The 22,894-nt window shown below is 42.8% G+C and overlaps 1 protein-coding gene across 1 annotated transcript in view; it reads right to left on the bottom strand.

The window, feature by feature from the left end:
- Positions 1 to 22,894, bottom strand: part of LOC108799243 (adseverin-like) — an 85,906-nt gene that overhangs the window by 6,667 nt on the left and 56,345 nt on the right. The window contains exons 6-10 of the mRNA XM_018571078.1: positions 16,263 to 16,395; positions 15,221 to 15,309; positions 11,333 to 11,548; positions 10,047 to 10,168; positions 6,895 to 6,985 (exon numbers count right to left, since the gene is read on the bottom strand). Of these exons, the coding sequence (XP_018426580.1) occupies positions 6,895 to 6,985; positions 10,047 to 10,168; positions 11,333 to 11,548; positions 15,221 to 15,309; positions 16,263 to 16,395 (651 nt within the window). The remainder of the gene's footprint in view (positions 1 to 6,894; positions 6,986 to 10,046; positions 10,169 to 11,332; positions 11,549 to 15,220; positions 15,310 to 16,262; positions 16,396 to 22,894) is intronic.

The raw sequence follows: 22,894 nt of genomic DNA, 5'->3' as shown, positions 1-22,894 counted from the left end.
CAGAACCCCCCCCCCCCCTCAGCCCCCACCCTTATCAGGGTTGCTTTTAAAAAGGATAACACATGTGAACATATTCATGTATTGCAGAAATGTGCTGATTATGTGTTTTTTGCCCAGACAGCAACTTTAATTTAGAAAAAAATAACCCAATTTTGTGGGGGTTCCACACACTATATCACAAATCCATGTGTAGTCATGACCTCGTCTACTGCTTGATATGATATTTTATCTGATGTGTGATAATAAAGTAAAGGAGGAAATTATAGTTAGAGAAGGTTACAAATACATTTGTCAATGTTTCAGTTAATATATTTCTGCACTTTTTTTGCCCGGAAATCTCCATAGATTGCTAAAAAAGTATCACATTGCCCCAGTTATTACCAATAACCATCATATAAAGAGAGATAGGACCATCTCCGATACATTCTGCAGCACAGAGGTCTTTCTTTCCTGGTCCCGGTAACCATGGAAAAATACAATGTAACCTCTCCAGCTGGTTTATGACCTTGCTGCTTTTCAAAACAATTTTATGTAACTGGGAAGAAGACACGAGAAAGGATAACCGGCAATTTCCTAACCATTCTGTATCTCCAGCACTGAATACTGATCGGGTGAGGGTCAGGGGGCTGCTAAAACCATACATTCAAAGGATAAATGCACTTTGCAGATGAAATCCCCTACAGCTTCCCACCTTCTCCCCCGCAACAATATTGTGAATATAACTTGAACTTAAATGCTGCAAAATAATTTTCTCTGCCTCGTGTGCCCAGTTCTGGGGCAGATTCTTTGCCTCTGCTAGTGAAAGTGTTGGTTTGTGTCAGGATGCATGGAGTATAACCCATGACCCTGCGTCCTACTGCAGCGGTGGATGATCACTATATGCTATTGTCTCACAATATGTGCGCCACTTGGGCAGGATGGGCAGTGCAAATTCCAGCTTAGCAGCATCTGTGGTTATAAATTCTATTCACAAAATGGGCGCTGAGGTTGGGGCAGAAGCATGGCCTGGGTGGTAGAATTAAAATGATCTCTCTCTCTACTATCTATCTATCTCTTCTCTCTCTCTCTTTTCTCTCTCTCTTCTCTCTATTATCGATCTCTCTCTCTTCTCTCTATTATCGATCTCTCTCTCTTCTCTCTATTATCGATCTCTCTCTCTTCTCTCTATTATCGATCTCTCTCTCTTCTCTCTATTATCAATCTCTCTCTCATCGATCTCTCTCTCTTCTCTCTATTATTGATCTCTCTCTTCTCTCTCTCTTCTCTCTATTATCGATCTCGCTCTCTTCTCTCTATTATCGATCTCTCTCTCTTCTCTCTATTATCTATCTCTCTCTCTTCTCTCTATTATCGATCTCTCTCTCTTCTCTCTATTATCGATCTCTCTCTCTTCTCTCTATTATCGATCTCTCTCTCTTCTCTCTATTATCGATCTCTCTCTCTTCTCTCTATTATCGATCTCTCTCTCTTCTCTCTATTATCGATCTCTCTCTCTTCTCTCTATTATCGATCTCTCTCTCTTCTCTCTATTATCGATCTCTCTCTCTTCTCTCTATTATCGATCTCTCTCTCTTCTCTCTATTATCGATCTCTCTCTCTTCTCTCTATTATCGATCTCTCTCTCTTCTCTCTATTATCGATCTCTCTCTCTTCTCTCTATTATCGATCTCTCTCTCTTCTCTCTATTATCGATCTCTCTCTCTTCTCTCTATTATCGATCTCTCTCTCTTCTCTCTATTATCGATCTCTCTCTCTTCTCTCTATTATCGATCTCTCTCTCTTCTCTCTATTATCGATCTCTCTCTCTTCTCTCTATTATCGATCTCTCTCTCTTCTCTCTATTATCGATCTCTCTCTCTTCTCTCTATTATCGATCTCTCTCTCTTCTCTCTATTATCGATCTCTCTCTCTTCTCTCTATTATCGATCTCTCTCTCTTCTCTCTATTATCGATCTCTCTCTCTTCTCTCTATTATCGATCTCTCTCTCTTCTCTCTATTATCGATCTCTCTCTCTTCTCTCTATTATCGATCTCTCTCTCTTCTCTCTATTATCGATCTCTCTCTCTTCTCTCTATTATCGATCTCTCTCTCTTCTCTCTATTATCGATCTCTCTCTCTTCTCTCTATTATCGATCTCTCTCTCTTCTCTCTATTATCGATCTCTCTCTCTTCTCTCTATTATCGATCTCTCTCTCTTCTCTCTATTATCGATCTCTCTCTCTTCTCTCTATTATCGATCTCTCTCTCTTCTCTCTATTATCGATCTCTCTCTCTTCTCTCTATTATCGATCTCTCTCTCTTCTCTCTATTATCGATCTCTCTCTCTTCTCTCTATTATCGATCTCTCTCTCTTCTCTCTATTATCGATCTCTCTCTCTTCTCTCTATTATCGATCTCTCTCTCTTCTCTCTATTATCGATCTCTCTCTCTTCTCTCTATTATCGATCTCTCTCTCTTCTCTCTATTATCGATCTCTCTCTCTTCTCTCTATTATCGATCTCTCTCTCTTCTCTCTATTATCGATCTCTCTCTCTTCTCTCTATTATCGATCTCTCTCTCTTCTCTCTATTATCGATCTCTCTCTCTTCTCTCTATTATCGATCTCTCTCTCTTCTCTCTATTATCGATCTCTCTCTCTTCTCTCTATTATCGATCTCTCTCTCTTCTCTCTATTATCGATCTCTCTCTCTTCTCTCTATTATCGATCTCTCTCTCTTCTCTCTATTATCGATCTCTCTCTCTTCTCTCTATTATCGATCTCTCTCTCTTCTCTCTATTATCGATCTCTCTCTCTTCTCTCTATTATCGATCTCTCTCTCTTCTCTCTATTATCGATCTCTCTCTCTTCTCTCTATTATCGATCTCTCTCTCTTCTCTCTATTATCGATCTCTCTCTCTTCTCTCTATTATCGATCTCTCTCTCTTCTCTCTATTATCGATCTCTCTCTCTTCTCTCTATTATCGATCTCTCTCTCTTCTCTCTATTATCGATCTCTCTCTCTTCTCTCTATTATCGATCTCTCTCTCTTCTCTCTATTATCGATCTCTCTCTCTTCTCTCTATTATCGATCTCTCTCTCTTCTCTCTATTATCGATCTCTCTCTCTTCTCTCTATTATCGATCTCTCTCTCTTCTCTCTATTATCGATCTCTCTCTCTTCTCTCTATTATCGATCTCTCTCTCTTCTCTCTATTATCGATCTCTCTCTCTTCTCTCTATTATCGATCTCTCTCTCTTCTCTCTATTATCGATCTCTCTCTCTTCTCTCTATTATCGATCTCTCTCTCTTCTCTCTATTATCGATCTCTCTCTCTTCTCTCTATTATCGATCTCTCTCTCTTCTCTCTATTATCGATCTCTCTCTCTTCTCTCTATTATCGATCTCTCTCTCTTCTCTCTATTATCGATCTCTCTCTCTTCTCTCTATTATCGATCTCTCTCTCTTCTCTCTATTATCGATCTCTCTCTCTTCTCTCTATTATCGATCTCTCTCTCTTCTCTCTATTATCGATCTCTCTCTCTTCTCTCTATTATCGATCTCTCTCTCTTCTCTCTATTATCGATCTCTCTCTCTTCTCTCTATTATCGATCTCTCTCTCTTCTCTCTATTATCGATCTCTCTCTCTTCTCTCTATTATCGATCTCTCTCTCTTCTCTCTATTATCGATCTCTCTCTCTTCTCTCTATTATCGATCTCTCTCTCTTCTCTCTATTATCGATCTCTCTCTCTTCTCTCTATTATCGATCTCTCTCTCTTCTCTCTATTATCGATCTCTCTCTCTTCTCTCTATTATCGATCTCTCTCTCTTCTCTCTATTATCGATCTCTCTCTCTTCTCTCTATTATCGATCTCTCTCTCTTCTCTCTATTATCGATCTCTCTCTCTTCTCTCTATTATCGATCTCTCTCTCTTCTCTCTATTATCGATCTCTCTCTCTTCTCTCTATTATCGATCTCTCTCTCTTCTCTCTATTATCGATCTCTCTCTCTTCTCTCTATTATCGATCTCTCTCTCTTCTCTCTATTATCGATCTCTCTCTCTTCTCTCTATTATCGATCTCTCTCTCTTCTCTCTATTATCGATCTCTCTCTCTTCTCTCTATTATCGATCTCTCTCTCTTCTCTCTATTATCGATCTCTCTCTCTTCTCTCTATTATCGATCTCTCTCTCTTCTCTCTATTATCGATCTCTCTCTCTTCTCTCTATTATCGATCTCTCTCTCTTCTCTCTATTATCGATCTCTCTCTCTTCTCTCTATTATCGATCTCTCTCTCTTCTCTCTATTATCGATCTCTCTCTCTTCTCTCTATTATCGATCTCTCTCTCTTCTCTCTATTATCGATCTCTCTCTCTTCTCTCTATTATCGATCTCTCTCTCTTCTCTCTATTATCGATCTCTCTCTCTTCTCTCTATTATCGATCTCTCTCTCTTCTCTCTATTATCGATCTCTCTCTCTTCTCTCTATTATCGATCTCTCTCTCTTCTCTCTATTATCGATCTCTCTCTCTTCTCTCTATTATCGATCTCTCTCTCTTCTCTCTATTATCGATCTCTCTCTCTTCTCTCTATTATCGATCTCTCTCTCTTCTCTCTATTATCGATCTCTCTCTCTTCTCTCTATTATCGATCTCTCTCTCTTCTCTCTATTATCGATCTCTCTCTCTTCTCTCTATTATCGATCTCTCTCTCTTCTCTCTATTATCGATCTCTCTCTCTTCTCTCTATTATCGATCTCTCTCTCTTCTCTCTATTATCGATCTCTCTCTCTTCTCTCTATTATCGATCTCTCTCTCTTCTCTCTATTATCGATCTCTCTCTCTTCTCTCTATTATCGATCTCTCTCTCTTCTCTCTATTATCGATCTCTCTCTCTTCTCTCTATTATCGATCTCTCTCTCTTCTCTCTATTATCGATCTCTCTCTCTTCTCTCTATTATCGATCTCTCTCTCTTCTCTCTATTATCGATCTCTCTCTCTTCTCTCTATTATCGATCTCTCTCTCTTCTCTCTATTATCGATCTCTCTCTCTTCTCTCTATTATCGATCTCTCTCTCTTCTCTCTATTATCGATCTCTCTCTCTTCTCTCTATTATCGATCTCTCTCTCTTCTCTCTATTATCGATCTCTCTCTCTTCTCTCTATTATCGATCTCTCTCTCTTCTCTCTATTATCGATCTCTCTCTCTTCTCTCTATTATCGATCTCTCTCTCTTCTCTCTATTATCGATCTCTCTCTCTTCTCTCTATTATCGATCTCTCTCTCTTCTCTCTATTATCGATCTCTCTCTCTTCTCTCTATTATCGATCTCTCTCTCTTCTCTCTATTATCGATCTCTCTCTCTTCTCTCTATTATCGATCTCTCTCTCTTCTCTCTATTATCGATCTCTCTCTCTTCTCTCTATTATCGATCTCTCTCTCTTCTCTCTATTATCGATCTCTCTCTCTTCTCTCTATTATCGATCTCTCTCTCTTCTCTCTATTATCGATCTCTCTCTCTTCTCTCTATTATCGATCTCTCTCTCTTCTCTCTATTATCGATCTCTCTCTCTTCTCTCTATTATCAATCTCTCTCTCATCGATCTCTCTCTCTTCTCTCTATTATTGATCTCTCTCTTCTCTCTCTCTTCTCTCTATTATCGATCTCGCTCTCTTCTCTCTATTATCGATCTCTCTCTCTTCTCTCTATTATCTATCTCTCTTCTCTCTTTTATCGATCTCTCTCTTCTCTCTATTATCGATCTCTCTCTCTTCTCTCTCTCTTCTCTCTATTATCGATCTCTCTTCTCTCTATTATCGATCTCTCTTCTCTCTATTATCGATCTCTCTCTCTTCTCTCTCTCTCTTCTCCCTATTATCGATCTCTCTCTCTCTTCTCTCTCTCTTCTCTCTATTATCGATCTCTCTCTCTCTTCTCTCTATTATCGATCTCTCTCTCTTCTTTCTATTATCGATCTCTCTCTCTCTCTTTTCTCTCTCTTCTCTCTATTATTGATCTCTCTCTCTTCTCTCTCTCTTCTCTCTATTATTGATCTCTCTCTCCTCTCTCTCTTCTCTCTATTATCGATCTCTCTCTCTTCTCTCTATTATCGATCTCTCTCTCTCTATTATCGATCTCTCTCTCTCTCTCTCTATTATCGATCTCTCTCTCTCTATTATCGATCTCTCTCTCTCTTCTCTCTATTATTGATCTCCCTCTCTCTTCTCTCTATTATCGATCTCTCTCTCTATTATCGATCTCCCTCTCTCTTCTCTTTATCTATCTATCTGCAATCATTCCAAGCACACCAACTGAAATAAATACTGAGATTGTTATCAATGTGCGTTACTAATTTAAAATAGTTGTTTGATAAAGAAATATAATTGCTACATGTTTTGCTAAGGATGAAATCACAATATTAAGTGCTTATATGCTGATGTTAGGTTCTTTATATGACAGGTTCACTTACTACAATGATTTGAATGCTGTTATTGAATACAAGGCTTTTTGTGAATGGAGATAGGGAGAAGTGGGGCGGGTATATGACTGGAACCCTTCTCTGTCGCAGCCACACCTGTTCATCCCCACGGCACCAGAAGTATAGCGCTTTGTGTGGAATCTGGCATCAAGGCAGCTATGATTTTTGCACTAAGCAACAGCCAACCGGACCGAGGATCGCCTTAATTCGAGGTCACATGTCATTCGTGGTGTTTACACACACAACAAAAAAGATTTCTGGAGTTCAGCTTTAAAAAAAAAGTGCTTTCTTACCACATGAGACCAACTACATACATCTGCCAAACGCTTGCACGTGAAAAGCAAATGTCTGCACGCATCTAACCTTACATCACACTCCCAAATAGACCTGTACAATAGCTGCAAGCTGTGCATTACTGCTCTGAGAGCAAAACCGACCTGGACAGCTTGTCCCCCCAGAGAGCGATCCAGCTGCACGGTTAGAAAAGCCGATGTGGTTAGTTCATCACGAGTGGCCTGAGCTCCTTGCCTAGACAAAATAAACGCAGTGTCGGTTAACGCGTGCAAATATTTGTTAAAGAAACAGCTTATTGTATCTAAAGGGAATAAGCAGAAAGAGAAATGTTGTCATGTAAACATACTATACAGTTATGTAACATGGTTTTCATACACATATGTCCACATATTTGCATCATATTGTTCATGTTGATATTTCATGTAAAAGGGTGATAGGTTCTCCATACAGATGTACGGAAACATCGGAGTTCTGGCTTTGTAGGAACTTTTTCTGATATGTGACTGAGGGAAGAGACTACTGGATGGCATCTACTGTAGTTGTTGAGTTGGTTTGGTATAATTGCATCAAAGCCTAGAAGAGGGTGTCTAGGGGTGGCAGGCATTATCAGCAACTGGAAGAGAACAGGCAGGGTGACAAGTGAGAAGACCACCTGTAGGCCCTTGTGATGACAGGCGCAAGCTGGGGTCCCTCGGGGAGGGGGTTTGCTAGGGAATTAGCAAAAGGCATGTGGTCTATTCCTCTAAAGGTAAAGAATAGGACATACCCCCTGGTATGGCAAGTGCCGAGACAGAGTATATATAACCAGGTGAAGGCGATATTGTGCCTCCAAACCATAATTCTGTCTTTACCTCTGAGTGCCATATTACATGTAAAGATGATATCCTCTGAAAGAACTGGAAGCCCTATCTTAATTGGTTTGATTCCTCATATGCTTGTGGAACAATTTAGAGGAATGTCTGTGAAGGTTCTCATTCATTTAGAGGACTGTTGTGACTGGATCTGTTTTTTGCCTCATTGTAGCATAAGTTGGAATTATGTGAGCCAATGCCTAGCATGAGCAGCAGCAACAAGCCTTGATATAATTTTCTCTGTCCACTTCTCAACATTGCTGGCTATAGACAGAAAGAGGACTATAGGATAAAGAGAAGCAGGGGATATTGGAAGTCAGAAAGTTCCTTAGGTTCAGGAAACGTCACCCCTGTTTTGCCTTGTTGGATGGTCCACATGGCATATAATGCAGATGCACACTCTAGCAGTCATTTTCCTAAAACTCCAGTTTGGTGGTTGGATCTTGGTCATCATAGGGCAGTCCAAGGTCTAAATACATCACTGAGGACCAGCTTAATGAAAACAGGGTGGAGTAGAGGCTCTGCAGGTTTCATGAATCCATAGAACTGTTAATGGTTTGGCCTAGCAGAAAGAACCCTTGCTGACTCAGGGAGAACCTTTGCAGGATCGTGTATAAGGACCAGAACCTGGCTCCAGGACCATGCTGCCTAGTTGCTACACTTTTCCAAGTAGGGGCTTGACTAATTACAATAACATATTTTTGGTAAAGGATATTTAAAGTGACCATGTGTCTAAAACAATGATTGGATATTAGCTGTCTCCCTGCATAAAATACCTTTAATATCCACCTCTGACCAGTGATCTCTGCCGAGATGAAGAGAAACCATAGTCCAAAGAATCTTCAGCATCTCACATTTCCAGGACTGCTGGATGATTGGTCCCCCATTGTGCTCATGCTCAATGGCTTGCTCCGCCAGGCCCTATATCACTACTGTGTCCTGTATTTATGTAATGGCCTGCAGGTGGAACCATATAGCATTGAGGAAAACCAAGCAATTACAACACCTAGAAGTGTCAGACTCAGGGGCAATTTCTCATACAGTACAGCAGAGACTGAAGACATTGGCAATAAGAGAGGTTAGGTATCATCTACCATTTCAGGAAGAACATTTATTTAACTTCATCAGCTTTGTAGAACAGGAGTACCAGGAGTAGATCACAAACACCGAGTGGTGGGACCTGTGCCTTTAATGAACTCCAGAAAACTACAAAAATCCTATTACCCTTTGTTGTTGATTTAGGAATAACGGATTCAGAATAATTGGATCATCCTAAAGCCATCCAACTGAGGAGTGGACAACACAGCAAACAAAACGCTAGGGCCCACATAATAACTACAGTAAAACTAGGAGCAGTCTGCAGCTCAAAGAACCACCTAAATGAACCTTATATCCAAAGCCGGCTGGTAAAACTCAGAGAATATGGGAACAGAAGACCAGGTGACGGTCTTGAAAATCTGGTAAGCAGTTGTCTGATGCCAAAAAGCCCAAGAAGCGCTCACAGATCTTTTACAGGAAAGGGTGGAACCCGATCTGTAGGACCATGAATCTGACTAATGATTTGCTAGAGCTGCTAAGAAATGGTGGAGCAAGAAGCTGGTTCCATTTTATGGGGACCATCAGGAATCACAAAAGGTCAATCAGTTTTTCTAATAGAAGCAGTGGCAATGAGGAAAACCCACACAGCACAAACTACATCCAGACAATGAAGGAAAATCTCCTTCTGATGTACTGGAGCTGGGCAGAGAGATGGAAGAACAAAGTCCTGATTGAAGTGGAAGGTCAAAATTACCTTGGGAAGGAAGGGGGTTCTGAGCTTCCACCCCACTTTATTCTTATGTAAAACCAAAAATGGTTCTTTGCAGGACACAGCTGCCAGCTCAGACACACGATTCCCAGAGGTGATGGTAAAAAGGAAGGCAACCTTTTGAGTAAGGATGGAAAGTGGAATATCCCTGATCAGTTCAAGAGACTTTTTTTAAGTGCCAAGAGAACCACATTCAAATTCCACAGTGTCACAGGTGGTTGCACAAGGAGAGCTACATGAGAAACACTCCGTACAAAAGTCTTAACTAAAGAGTTGGAGGGCACGCAGTCTTTTGAAATAAGATTTCAAGCACCAAAATTTGCACTTTGATGGTACTCAAGGCCAAATGCTGACTCAGACCTGATTGCAAAAAGCTAGGAGTCTTTCCATGGGGTGAAAACTTCTTTCCTTGCACTAGGTGAAGTATGCATTCTTTGTGCGATGTTAGACCTTGTGAGAGGTAGATTTGCTTGCTTTTAACAGCATGAGAATCACTGATTCAGAGAGGCCTTTGTCTCTCAAGACTTGGGCTTCAAATGCCGATAAAGCCAACAATGACATTTTCTGTGATAATAGGTCAGGTTATATTCTGTACATTTTCCACGTGTATGTTGGGTGTAATGTATAAAAAACTCACCAAGTGTAGATAATCTGTCCCTTTGGATAAGTGTAGAGAATTATGTAACAATCTCCTCCATAGAATTGTCCGTATGTGCTCGGGTCAACTGGGATTCGTCCATTGCTCTCCACACGCCAAATCTTAGGGAAAGAAGGTAACAGGATGGAAAAAGTTAGGCCCTTTAAAGGTAAGTGTCCAAGCACTGTACTTGGGATTATCTGAGTCAACAAATGAACTAGAATCTGAATCCAAGGAATGAACTAGTCTAGCAGAGCCCACTCTGATAGATGTTTTATGAGTTTAGGATGGACAAACAGTGCACCAGAGACTATCTAAGTGCACCTTTAGTCAGTCCTCTGTGGAACAGGTTGTCTATGCATCCACTAATCAAGTACTAAGTAAAAGAATGGGCTAGCCTACAAGAGCCTATTGATAACTGACATATCAGTTTAGGATGAACAGACTAATGAATTTGATATTGAAAATCTTTAAATATGACAGGCGTCTGAAATCTAGATGTACATCTCTGACTACACTTTTTATAGTTCTTACAGAAGTTGTTTTGCATATTGATTGTTTAAAGAGAAACAGTTACAAATCTACTTGTATTGCATTCACAGGCGTCCCGAGGCGAGGCGTCACCGGAGCAGGTATCGGGTGACACCCCACCGTGACGTCATGCGAGACCATCTTGGTGATACCTGCCGGCAGCCATCTTGGTGATGGACGATGGCAGAGAGAGGAGGGGACGTTCACCCTGCAAGATAAGGTATGCCGCCGGGTCCCCTCCTCTCTCCTGCAACTGTCCGGCTCTCGGTCCATGACCGAGTGCCCGACTTTTCAGAGGGGGGTGACACCAAAATGACTGTGAATCATTTTGGTGTCACCCCTTCAATGGTGTCACCCAGGTGCGGGCTGCACCCCCCTAGTGATGCCACTGATTGCATTCTCTCCCTGTCAGAGCATAAGTGCCCTGTCTGAGCTTAGTGCTGTTAAAATATAGTTGAAAACTGGTGCCGTCGCGATTTCAGGCAATTTTATCAGTTTTTTTACTCTTTTAATAGCCCAGAGTGTGTGTCAGGTATCAGCACTATGCTCAGATAGGATACACATCAACATCCATGGGGGACCTTACAGCCTGACAATTCTGCTCTAACTGGGAGAGAATACAACGGAATAACAGCACACACAGTCAGCCCTGAGAAGTAAGTCTGCAATATTCAGATTTTGAAAAATGCCCATTCCGGACTGGTTAAAATTGTATAATCTTTTACTGCATATTTCCTTAACGCCAATGCTTTTACCTCGACCTTCCCTGATCCATCATCCACCATGTTGTGCTGAGCCGCCATTTCAGGAGATTCATGCAGCTTAGTGGCATCAAAATCCACTTGCTGAATTTGAGCAATTCGCTCAGTGACGTAAACCTTTCCGAAGCCGTCGCTTTCGTCCTTGTCTCTCCAGTCTTTGAAGAACTGCTTGAAGATCGGCATTTCCCCTCCCTCTGGAATCACTTGAATCTAGAAAAAAGTACAACTGTGAAAGTCTAGTTTTCTCTTAAACTTCTTCACAAACCATCTTGGTCATGCCAATGTACAGTTTTTTTATAATTCAATTTTGGTAATTTTTGGTAATGAGCAAATTCTAACAAACTTATCATGCACTTCCAATGGAAAGATTAACCACAGGCAATCGTAGGGTAGATGTGAACAAGTAGAAGCTTGCCAGTCCACTTCTCTAACCTTTTCTCTGTAATTTGCCCATCCTAGAAGTAGATGATTGTGTATTGTAAAGATAGGGTAGCCCATGACCTTATGAGGAGCACCACCTCACTCTGATGTATTTAGACTTAACTTACTGTAGGTCCAAATAGACTTAGCCAGAGCCAATATTAGAAATTATGGGACCCTGTACAGACTTCCCAAAAGGAGACTAAGCCTTCCATGCCCGGTCCCAGTACAAAAATACTGCCTTCCCCCATGACATCTAGCCTATAGCAGAATGGACATGTACTGATCCTCCTCACTTATCCTGCCAGGGAATCCTCCGCTCACACTGCCCACCTCATTCGAACTATTCTGTGTGCCACCATATCTCCTGCTAGCCAGCACTGCCAAAGAGTCCACCCTAGGGTCGCCACCTGTCCGGTTTTCACCTGGACAGTCTGGTTTTGGAGTCTTGTGTCCGGGTGTCCAGCCAGATGACACCCGGACACAAGACACTCAGTGCCGACACCGGCACTTTACATTTTCTGACAGATGCAGCTGCAGAGGTCCCTGCCAAGCACAATCTCGGGCAGTTGCATCGGCCTGAAATCAGATCTTCCTCTGAGCTGCGGGCAGCCTGTGCCTGTGTACAGGTGCCCGCAGCTCAGAGGAAGATCCGGGTTTCAGGCAGATGCTGTCCAAGATCATGCATGCCGGGGACCTCGGCAGCTGCATCTGTTATTGCTCCTCCGCCTCCTTCTCCTCTTCTGGCTCCCTGACACCGTGCTGCCCACCTGCGGACCTCTGGCGAGACACCATAGCCCAGACAGCCTACCTGAGAATCCCCTAGCCCACCTGAGAGCCCGCGCAGGCCACCTGAGAGCGCGCACAGGCCACCTGGAGACACCAGGGCGCCAACCCAGAACAACAGTATGTAGCTTCATATTATTTTGTATTGCTGTATAATGTATTGCTGGGATTTGTAGTTGGTCTCTTTACTTCCTCTCCTGGCTGCCTCTCCTCGCTCCCTCCTCTAAGAAAAAAAAAATTGCTGCGCACAGCGCTAGAGTGTTCGGGTTTCATTTGAAGAAAAGGTGGCAACCCTAGTCCACCCCCACCAATTCTCAAACATGACAACCCACATAATGGATTGCCATATCACATGTGGCCAAGAATAGGAGGGTTGTGAATGGAAGGGCCCTCTTGCTGACTCGATGGGGCCTGGTAGGGGACTACTGTCTATACCCCCCTATCAGTGGTCCTGGACTTAATACTACCGGAGTTTGAGCTCTCCCAACTAAGAAGTGAACTGGTGGTGGGTCTAGGACATATTTTACCAGTTCATGAATGGAACAGTTCTCCAAATGTAGAGCAAAAAAGGCTGCTCGAATCCAGGTCCAACCAGATGCAGCCAGGCAAATAGTATTTCTCTATCGTCTATAGACTTGTGAGCCGTCAAAAAATTTGTTCTGTTTCTTTTCGTTCCGTTTCGGAATATCCGTTATTTCGTATTCGTACCCGAAACTCAATTCGGATTTGTACGAAATACGAATTTTCGTTAGTTTCGGCACATTTTCGTGACTGTACGAACATTCGTTATGATGAAGTTAAAAAGCAAAAATACCTTTGTTAATATTGGAGTCGATGTGGTAGTTGTTTTTATATCCGAAATACGAATTCCGTTAATGGATTCCGGATCCGAATTTCTTATTTCGGATAAAAAAAAAAAACTACCATCAACTCCAATATAAATGTACTTTGCTTTTTAATTTCAATATAACGAATGTTCGTAACGGAATGAAATTCCGTCAATGGAATTTCGTATTTCCTGCCTGTGTATTGTAATGCAACCCTCAGCAGCAGCGGATCCGTATTTCGGATTAAAAAAAAAATCTTGTCATGTTGTTTAACCTCATTTACAGGGGTAATATTAGTTCCTGTTTCAAAGAAATTCGGATCCGAAATTCGTTAACGGAATTTCGTATTTCGGATATAATTCGGAAACTGCAATTCGGATTTCGGATGCTTCCGAATTTACAAATCAGGAAAATTCGTACGAATTTCGATTCGTAACGAAACGAATCGCACATGTCTAATCGTCTATTGAGAGACACAGCTATGAAGAAGTCTGATACTTAGGGTTATGCTGCTGCCTCTCCAAGAAAAGTGTTTTTTACAGTAAGAGCAAAATCCTATTTTCTCTATCGTCCTGTATCAAGAGACACGGCTCTGAAGAATTCTGATACTAAGAGGGCAGCAGCATAACCCTAAGTATCAGAATTCTTTACAGCTGTGTCCCTCAATGGACTCAGAGAAAAGGATTTTATGATAAAAACACAATCCTATTTTTCAGAAGGAAGCCAGCAATGGCCGCCAGCATATTTCTGTGATGACAAGTGTACTGTATTATAACCAACACACTGTAGTTATTGAACAATGACAATGAAAGCGAAATGGAAGCCCCTTTAAAAAGAAAGCACCAAAACTGATTTTTGAAGATAAGGGCATACTATAAAGAGAACAGGCGTGGCATGTTCATAAGCTGGCATGTTCTCTATGGCCTAATATGTGTTCAGTTTATAGCATATAAGTGTCACACTGGTGTAATTTTAACTTTGGTTCACAGCTCATGAACACAGTAACTGCTGTTAGGTGTGATCACCACTAGATGGCACCACAGACAAGAAGATGCTCTGACAGCTGCAAGCAAGATCTTAGCCCACCCATTCACACCGGAGCAATTTGTTGGGTGTTACCCAAAGTGTGACAGTGCTTCCCATTACATAGTGCCCGGTCATACCATGAGAGATGTGATGCCACCTGTCTGCTGAAAAAATACAAAAGCCTTTTTTTGGCTAGAATCAGTGGGGTTTGGCCCCCTAGACTTCAATGCGAGTACCTGAAAATGCAAAACACATTTGTTTTCAGGTGCTTTTTGTGCGTTTTGCATGCATTTTTGTGCCTAACATCTGGTCTCCTCTTCCTAGCAACCTCAGGCTTGGTAACAAAATGGAGGATTCAGGAATGTCCATGCTGGAGGTGGAGACTTCCATCCATCTGGGGAGGAACCACAAGAACTTCTACTACCTCAGTGATGGCCATTACAAAATATGTGGCAAGTGGAAGAGGGCATGGGAAGAATTTGGGGTGTGAAGTTTTCCTGGATTGGGAGCTCTGATAGCACAAGATAATACAACATCACAAAGAAAAAACAGAAAGGCGACACAAGGACAATGACAAGAGGATGTCACAGATGATACTGCATTACACTGGCCAAAACAAAAACACCGGAAACTTGAAAACCCATAGAGCTCCAGTTGGAGGAGGAGGCAGGGCCGGGACTCAGCAGCATTGGTCTGGCGGCGGAGGTGGAGGAGGCCGGGGGCACAGCAGCGTATCCTTCTCTGCACCCTGACTGCAGATGGCATGTTCCTCATGGTATGACCCCATTTCATCAGTTAAATTTTTTCATATATGACCCAGTACCTGTGTGTTTTTAGGGTAATTCATTTGCTGTATAAACTCTTCTGCTGTCTTCATTGCTGCTTTCCTCTCACCAGAATTTGCATTTTTACCTGCAACAAATTAACACAATTAATATCATTTGTATGCATCTTGGGTTTTCGGCCTCATTCACACAGCGAAGGCCGTTCCCGATAGGGACAGGTGCTGCGTGTGATTTCACGCAGCAGCCTGTTCTTCCCTATGGGAGGACACAGCCGTACGCTGTCATAGGCCCAGATGAGTTGCACATCCGTGCGGGTGTCCGTGCTCAGACGCATCGTGTCTGCGTCCGAGTATGGGCACCCGCACAGATGTGTAGCTCGGGTGTGCGTACAGCCGTGTCCTCCCATAGAGAAGGACGGGCTGGTGCATGCAATCACACACATCACCTGTCCCTCCCGGGAATGGCCTGATACGTCTGTGTACGCTGCACGGATCTGTACGGCCCGACTCTACGCTGTGTGAATGACACCTTAAAGTTGACCCCACCCATCTGACAGTCTTTTAGCTTCGCTCGGTAGCTTTCCACAGCTTCAAGACACTCACGCTTGCTCACCCCTCGTGAGCCCTCACTCTGCTCTCTTAGCAGTCTGTCCGACAGGTCCTTGGGGTCACCGACCTTTCTGACCACTCCCAGCCACCCCAGGCTGTTCCGTGTGCGTCCAGCACGCACCCGAGTTTGTCTGTGTGCTCCCTGCACACATGGCCTTCTTTAAATCCCAAGCATCTATCAAACACAAGAATATCAGTTTCAGTTGGACTGACCCTTTAAAAATAAGTTATTATAGGCTTTTCGTAGCATTATTGAATACTCAAAAAAGCCTTTTGAGATTAGTATGACCAGCACAACTCGGAATATTCTTTGTGCTGTCACAATAGTTTGAATTGTCTTGCGGTTCATTATTCAGCCCCTGGATCAGAGTTGGCGGCGAGCACCCAGAAGCTCATTATAACAACAGAATGGAAAACTTGACGATTTGATTGTCACGTATGACGCTGAAATTAGTTAAACCGGAAATCTGACCTTTCCATACAAAGATCTTTTTGTCGGAGGAATGGTCCAAGATGAAGCATTCTTCAGAAAGCAGCATGCCCATGGAGAATGGGTTTTCCTCCGCAACCACAGACACTTTCATGGAGCCACTGGCGTCTGACACCTAAAAAGATACGAAACATTAGTTATTGCTGAAATGCTCCCGTTCAAGGTAAAGGGCAGGGAACACAGGTACTGCCCTTGCTTTTCAATTGTGAGATTTTTATAGTATTTTGGAAGGGTGATAAAGTGGAATCTCAATATATAATATATTGTTTTTGTAGGGACCCTGCCTTTGTATATATTCTGTGCTTCTTAGGTTACTCCTAAGCTAAGGACATTATATCTGCTTGCTGCTGTTATGTTGTCTCCAGTAGTTGTATGAGTGATGAATATTTATCTACCTTAGTCACTCAGGGTTTTATTCCAGTGATGTAAGCTAAAGGGGAAAGATAAATATTTGAAGCAACCTTCTTGAAGGGTCTTGTACTTCCCTTCTGAGCTTTTGCCTAGTGAGGATGCAACCATGAGGAGGTCTCTTCTTCTTGGGCTTTACCCTAGCTGGGAGCAGGTGCTGAAGACCCAATGTAAGTGCTGGCCTGTGCTAATGCCTCAGGAAATCTATTATGGAAGATGAATACCTGTATTGAGCATCATAATTTAAAATGGAGCATGACTACCTCTATGGAGCATTTTAATTTACTATGGAAGGTGTCTACCTGTTTCGAGAGACTTACTCTACTATGGAACATGGCTACCAATATGGAGAATCTTAATGTACTTTGGAGAATGGCTACCTATATGGAGCATCTTAATCTACTATGGAGGATGGCTACCTGTATGGAGCATCTTAGTTTACTATGGAAGATGGCTACCTGTATGGAGCATCTTAATTTACTATGGAAGATGGATACCTGTTTGGAGAATCTTACTCTACTATGGAACATGGCTACCAATATGGAGCATCTTAATGTACTTTGGAGAATGGCTACATGTATTGAGCATACTAATCTACTATGGAAGATGCCTACCTCTATGGAGCATCTTCAGAGAAGTCTACTATATTGAAGAGCATCCTTGAGAGCTTTGGAGAAGCTGCTGCCTATGGACCTCACATGGTGACCTCATTGCCCTATTGCATAAGGTACCTGTGACTGCTCCCATAGGGTCAATGGGACAATTGCTGGCTGCTATTAAAAGTCCCCTATCAATTCAGCTGCTATTAGAAGGTTTGGGATGTTTTCCTGCTTTTGGGTATCCTGTGCCCCAACACTCCTTATTGAGTTTAGTGAGCAAATAAACTACAGAAGGGATTAAAGTGTCTGGAGCCCAACTGTTTGTTTTACCCAACAATAAACCAAGAACCCACCCTGAGATGTAAAATGAAAGCAATTTTCGCCTAGTGAACCTGTAAAGGGGTCCTTAGGAAACCTTACCAGCTTGCTATGGGACAGAAGTGCTCAGTGAGGGGTTGGGACCCCATATTTCGGGGAGGATTGCTAGCTCTTAGAATGAACTCTCAAGGTGTAAAAAAATAGTTCAAAACCATACCAGGCAGTTTCAATTATCTACCCAGTTTATAAGGTTAGGTGGCGAAAATGTCACTTTTATAACATAGCTGCTTAGTGGTTTTCATTTTTAAAAATGAAACTTTGAAAAACATAATAGAAAACAGTATTGAATCTCTCATCACGTAAAGAATCATGCACAGTGTCTACTTCCCCTCCCGCGTCTTATATATAGCATTATTTTTAATATCTCTGTACAGGACTGCTTTAAAGGAGAATTATGGGGTTAAGGCTTTTCCCCATAGTTCTCCTTAGGGTAACGGGAGGACACAAACTAGTGTCCTCCCGTCACCCCAGGCTCAGTATACCGCGAGCTGCTGCTCAACGCTGGCGGATCGGAGCGGGGAGGGGGGAATCCAGCCCCTCCCCTGTCACGGCAGAGAGCCGTGACAGGATCGAGAGGTGAGCGAGCGCCGGTATGTGTTCGATCACCTCCCGATCTACTGAGCCAACCTGTGACAGTCTCATTGTCACAGGTCGGCTAGAACTATGAGGTGAGTGAAAAGCACTCATCTCATAGTTCTCCTTTAACTCTATTACAATTGTGCATCCACTGCAGCCATTGTGGGACAGTTTACTAGACAGCAATTATACTAGAGAATCAGCAGACCCAAATACATCAGAGAATTCAATATTTGCTTTTGAATGCTGTTTGTAGAAACATGCAAAAGATTTCCTATAGTCCTGAGTACAACAAATAATCACATCACTGATCGGTTGGGCATCATTTAAAGTAGATGCAAACCCAATCACTAAAGTCATTAACAATACTTTTAATATCTGCAACTTTGATTTAAATAATAACCGGTGATCCTGCCATGAAGGTCACTTGATGTGACAACGCTCTGTCCCTGTCTCCCAGTTGTTCTCTTGCATTGTCACCCTGTCACATGGGTTTGAGGCAGACAGACCTGGATTTCCCACAAGGCTAACCCAGGCCTGGCCTTGGGGCAGCAGGGAGTAGAGGGGCAGCAGGAGTGTGGAATTCCTATCTCCCGATGCCTGGGACATGCAGTTCTGGGCACCGGGCAGGTAGTAGTTCTTTGGGCAAGCAGGGCTAAATGTACAGCAGGGAAGCCACTGCTTGTTTGGTACAAGTGATCTCGGCGATGTCGAGATCACTTGTATGCAGCCTGCATATAGGGGGGCGCATTGAGGAACCTGGCCTTGGGGCAGCAGGGATAGTAAATCCGGCCCTGCAGGCAGAGACTTAGAATGATCATTTCAACACACATTACTCAGGCATGGTCAAGTGTGGTCATCATCAGGAAACCGGCCCTGAGCAATGCCATGCAGCCATCGCCGGACTGTATGTAGAAAGGAAGTCCTATATAGCGTCCCTCCTGTGTGGTGGACCAAAAAGGAAGGATATTAGTTGTACACTGGCATGGATAAAGGGAACGCAGCAATCTGTTCAGTGCATGTGATTTATGGCCTTGCCCCTCCTGTCATCCCTTGTCCCCATTGGGGATGATGGTTGATGCCAGGCTTAGGTGTTCCTGCGTCCATGGCATAGCTTTCTTTCCTGGCATTAAGTCCCTCTCCTGAGGAAAGCCTGACCCTGGTGAAACGCGTCGAGAGAGAACAACAGCCAGCATTGTATGACTTTTGTCCAAATTTACCATTTTTCAGGACTAGCTTTACTGTATTGTTTTGGCTTACTCGCTCTACAATGTTGGCTCATTAGGGACAGTACTATATGCCAGAGGGACACTGCTTTATTTTTCACTTTCACTATATTTGTAAGTCAAATGTTCAAGATTGTATTTCTTGTTTACATTCTGTATTCTGTATTCAGTACTTTCCGAATCACTGACCAGAGACTGTGTTTTTCATCTTAGCAAACATATTGAAAAGTCCGGCCCCTTTACAAAGATATTTTTACTTTGTTGTGGTAGGGCAAGTTGACAATGTCTCCTTAAAGCTCAGTTAACGTTCATTACAAATATGACTGAGTTTGAATCTCCATAACCTGGTCACTGTTACACTTTAAAATCCAAATGCAACCAAATCCTTTCTTTAAAGTTAAACTGCCGTCATTTCTTTAAGAAATTCGGATGTAGTGCCCCTCCCCCAGCACAGCAAGGGGTAAATGCTCATTTAGTTTAAGCAATAAGCAGAAATACCGTATTCCTCATTCACACAGGCTTCCTCCTCACCGCATAACCACAAAGTTCCTCTTCTTTAGCCACGTGGCTGCGGCCTCTCGGCCATCATCATGTAGCAGGACCAGCAGTCCTGCATTGTACTTCAAGCGTCCATCCACATACCGGGAATGGAGGAAAGCGCTGGTTGCCCAGGGAGTGAAGAATAAGGTAAGTATTTCTGCTTAATCCTTACCTCTTAGACCAGTGGTTGTCAACTTACAAGGTATAGTGGGACCTCAACTGGGGTCCCCAACCTCAGAAAAGGGCCACACAATGTTTAACGCTAATATTTATATAGCGCCGACAATTTACGCAGCGCTTTACATAGTTGCACATTCACATCAGTCCCTACCCTCAAGGAGCTCACAATCTAAGGTCCCTATCTCACATACATACAGGGCCAATTTAGACAGGAGCCAATTAACCTACCAGCATGTCTTTGGAGTGTGGGAGGAAACCGGAGTACCCGGAGGAAACCCACGCAAGCACAAGGAGAACATGCAAACTCCTTTGCAGATAGTGACCTGGCCAGGATTCGAACCGGGGACCCCCAGTGCTGCAAGGCAGTTCTCATAGGACAAATCATAAAGTTGACCTTTCGGTCTCCTTTGGTAGCTCTATAGTGATTTTTGCACTGAAAACATTCTCAGTATCCCAGATTTAGAATCACCCCTGTAGCCCCATCATTATGAGGTCACACGCAGGGGAAACAGTCATTCATTGGACCAGCTATCGTCAATTGTGTGGCTTTTCCTTCCAGTTGTATATTTGTACAGAGGAGATTAGGGTTGATCTTTTCCTTCCAGTTGTAGATTCATAATGAATTACAGGAATTCTGATGTTCCAAGTCAACTCTGAATCCAGTGTTATTTTTGTTGGTTCGGTACAACTTTTTTAGGAAGCGGCTCTGACCATTTCCGCCTTATACCTACTCCTGCTGTTGCTTGGGAACCCTTAGATTGACTGCCAGTGGCACCAAGTCCCAACACTCTATAGTAATATCCCTGTTGCAATGCTTAGAATGTGTGCCTCATGCTGCTTGTGCACCTATGCCGCCTGCTCAAGTTATCTTTCCACCCTAAGGCTTTGACCAATATCTCACTATCTCTAGTGTCTTCATCGACATGGGGACAAGGTGCTTTTCCAGGGGGTCCACCCTGGCAAAGCACCCGCTCCATGTTGAGGGCATGTGGCCTGGTATGGTGCAGGAGGTGGGTGGAATGCACGCTCACCCCCCCTCCCCCCCCTTCCTCCTGTCCTGCTCTGCCAGGCTCCTGCTCGGATCAAGGGTCTGGTAAGGGATTATTGTGTCCCCCCTAAAAATGTAAATAACAAAACACATGTTTGCAAAGAATCAAGTTACCAGAGCTAAGAGGATCTCTGCTGAAGCTCGCTCATTGCTCTATTGAGATACTTGTCATGGCAGCCAATGGCCAATGCCTTCTGTGAAATCACTGCTCATAGAACAAATGCAGGGGCAAGTACAATTTTTCATAAGGTGAATTGCAACCTTTCCAGACCAAAACCATATACCCTGCTTCCGCTGTCTATAACCTAAACTGCTAGGTTGTGCCGTACCAACATATACCATATTAGCTGTTCTGGTACCAAATGACAGCTGCAGCAAAAGAACACGGGTGCCGAAGCCGAAAAAAATCTATTTTCCAAGCAAAAGAAGTATTTTCCAGTTTTACAAGAAAAACAAATAATTAAATGGCCTTCATTTTAATATATTACACTATGTTCCTGGTCAAATTGGGGGATTGGGAGATTCCGGGCACCTGTAATGTCGCCTGGCACTTGCATATGAAAAAATATAAGCATTGCGGGGCTGCAGTGAACACAACCCAATACAGGTGGATCTCAGGATGCTTCTCCAATGTACCATCTATACCAAGCTCTTCAATGGCCATCTATACCTGTCCTAACCAATGCTGACACATACAAAATGAAATGGCTGTTTTCTCTTCTAGGGAGAAAGAGGGAGGTCTGTCTATGGTCTCAGAGGTTTTCCTACATGTTCTCTACACTACAAAACAATAACACATGTGAGTCACGGCAGACAATGAGGCTCTCTCTGGTTTGAACTAGGTTGTGCTCAGGGCATACTGGAAACACATGTGCCTGAATGAATGCACAAATTCTGCCAACACGTGGATTTGTTTAGTTATGTTAAATTATGGATAGTTTTTTTCCAGCCTCAAAACCATTTCTGCTTTTAAAACTAATTAAAACAGAACAGGGCACACCGTGATCTAATTACATTCAGTTCTTTCAAAACGCCTTAACCAGTTGACATCCGCGGTGTTAAACCCCCTTCCCATCCAGGCCATTTTTCAGTATTCAGCGCTGCGGTATTTTAACTGACATTTATTCCGTCATGCAGCGCTGTACTGAAATGAATTTTATACCCTTTTTTGGGGACAGATAGAGCTTTATTTTGGTGGTATTTATTCACCACTGGGGGTTTTATTTTTTTACTATATTAAGGAAAAATTACCAAACTTTTAAAAAAAAAAACAGTTTCCCCTATATTAAATGATAAAACATTTATTATTACCCAATTTTTTGGTAAAATATAAAAGACGGGGTCACGTCGAGTAAAAAGACACTAAACATGTCAAGCCTTAAAATTGCGTGCGCGCGCGAAACCTCAAAAAACGATAATACCCAAAATTGGCCATAGGCGACGCTTTAAAAGCTGTTACCGCTCATCAGTTTAGTGTTATCAGTGATTGATGGCCCTAAAATGATTGCTCTCACTGCGACGTTCGCGGCGATATGTAACATGTGTAGCGCAATTGTAATTTTTGCGCGCTGGGGCACCGGACGCGTATTTACGTTTATAGGCGCGTAAACGTGGGGGTGGGGGAGTTAAACATTTTGGGGGGGTGTTTTCCCCTTTTTT

Source organism: Nanorana parkeri, unplaced genomic scaffold (assembly GCF_000935625.1).
Source record: "Nanorana parkeri isolate BGI_ZX_2015 unplaced genomic scaffold, ASM93562v1 scaffold1667, whole genome shotgun sequence".
Taxonomy (NCBI): domain Eukaryota; kingdom Metazoa; phylum Chordata; class Amphibia; order Anura; family Dicroglossidae; genus Nanorana; species Nanorana parkeri.
This window is presented reverse-complemented; position numbering and strand designations above follow the sequence as displayed.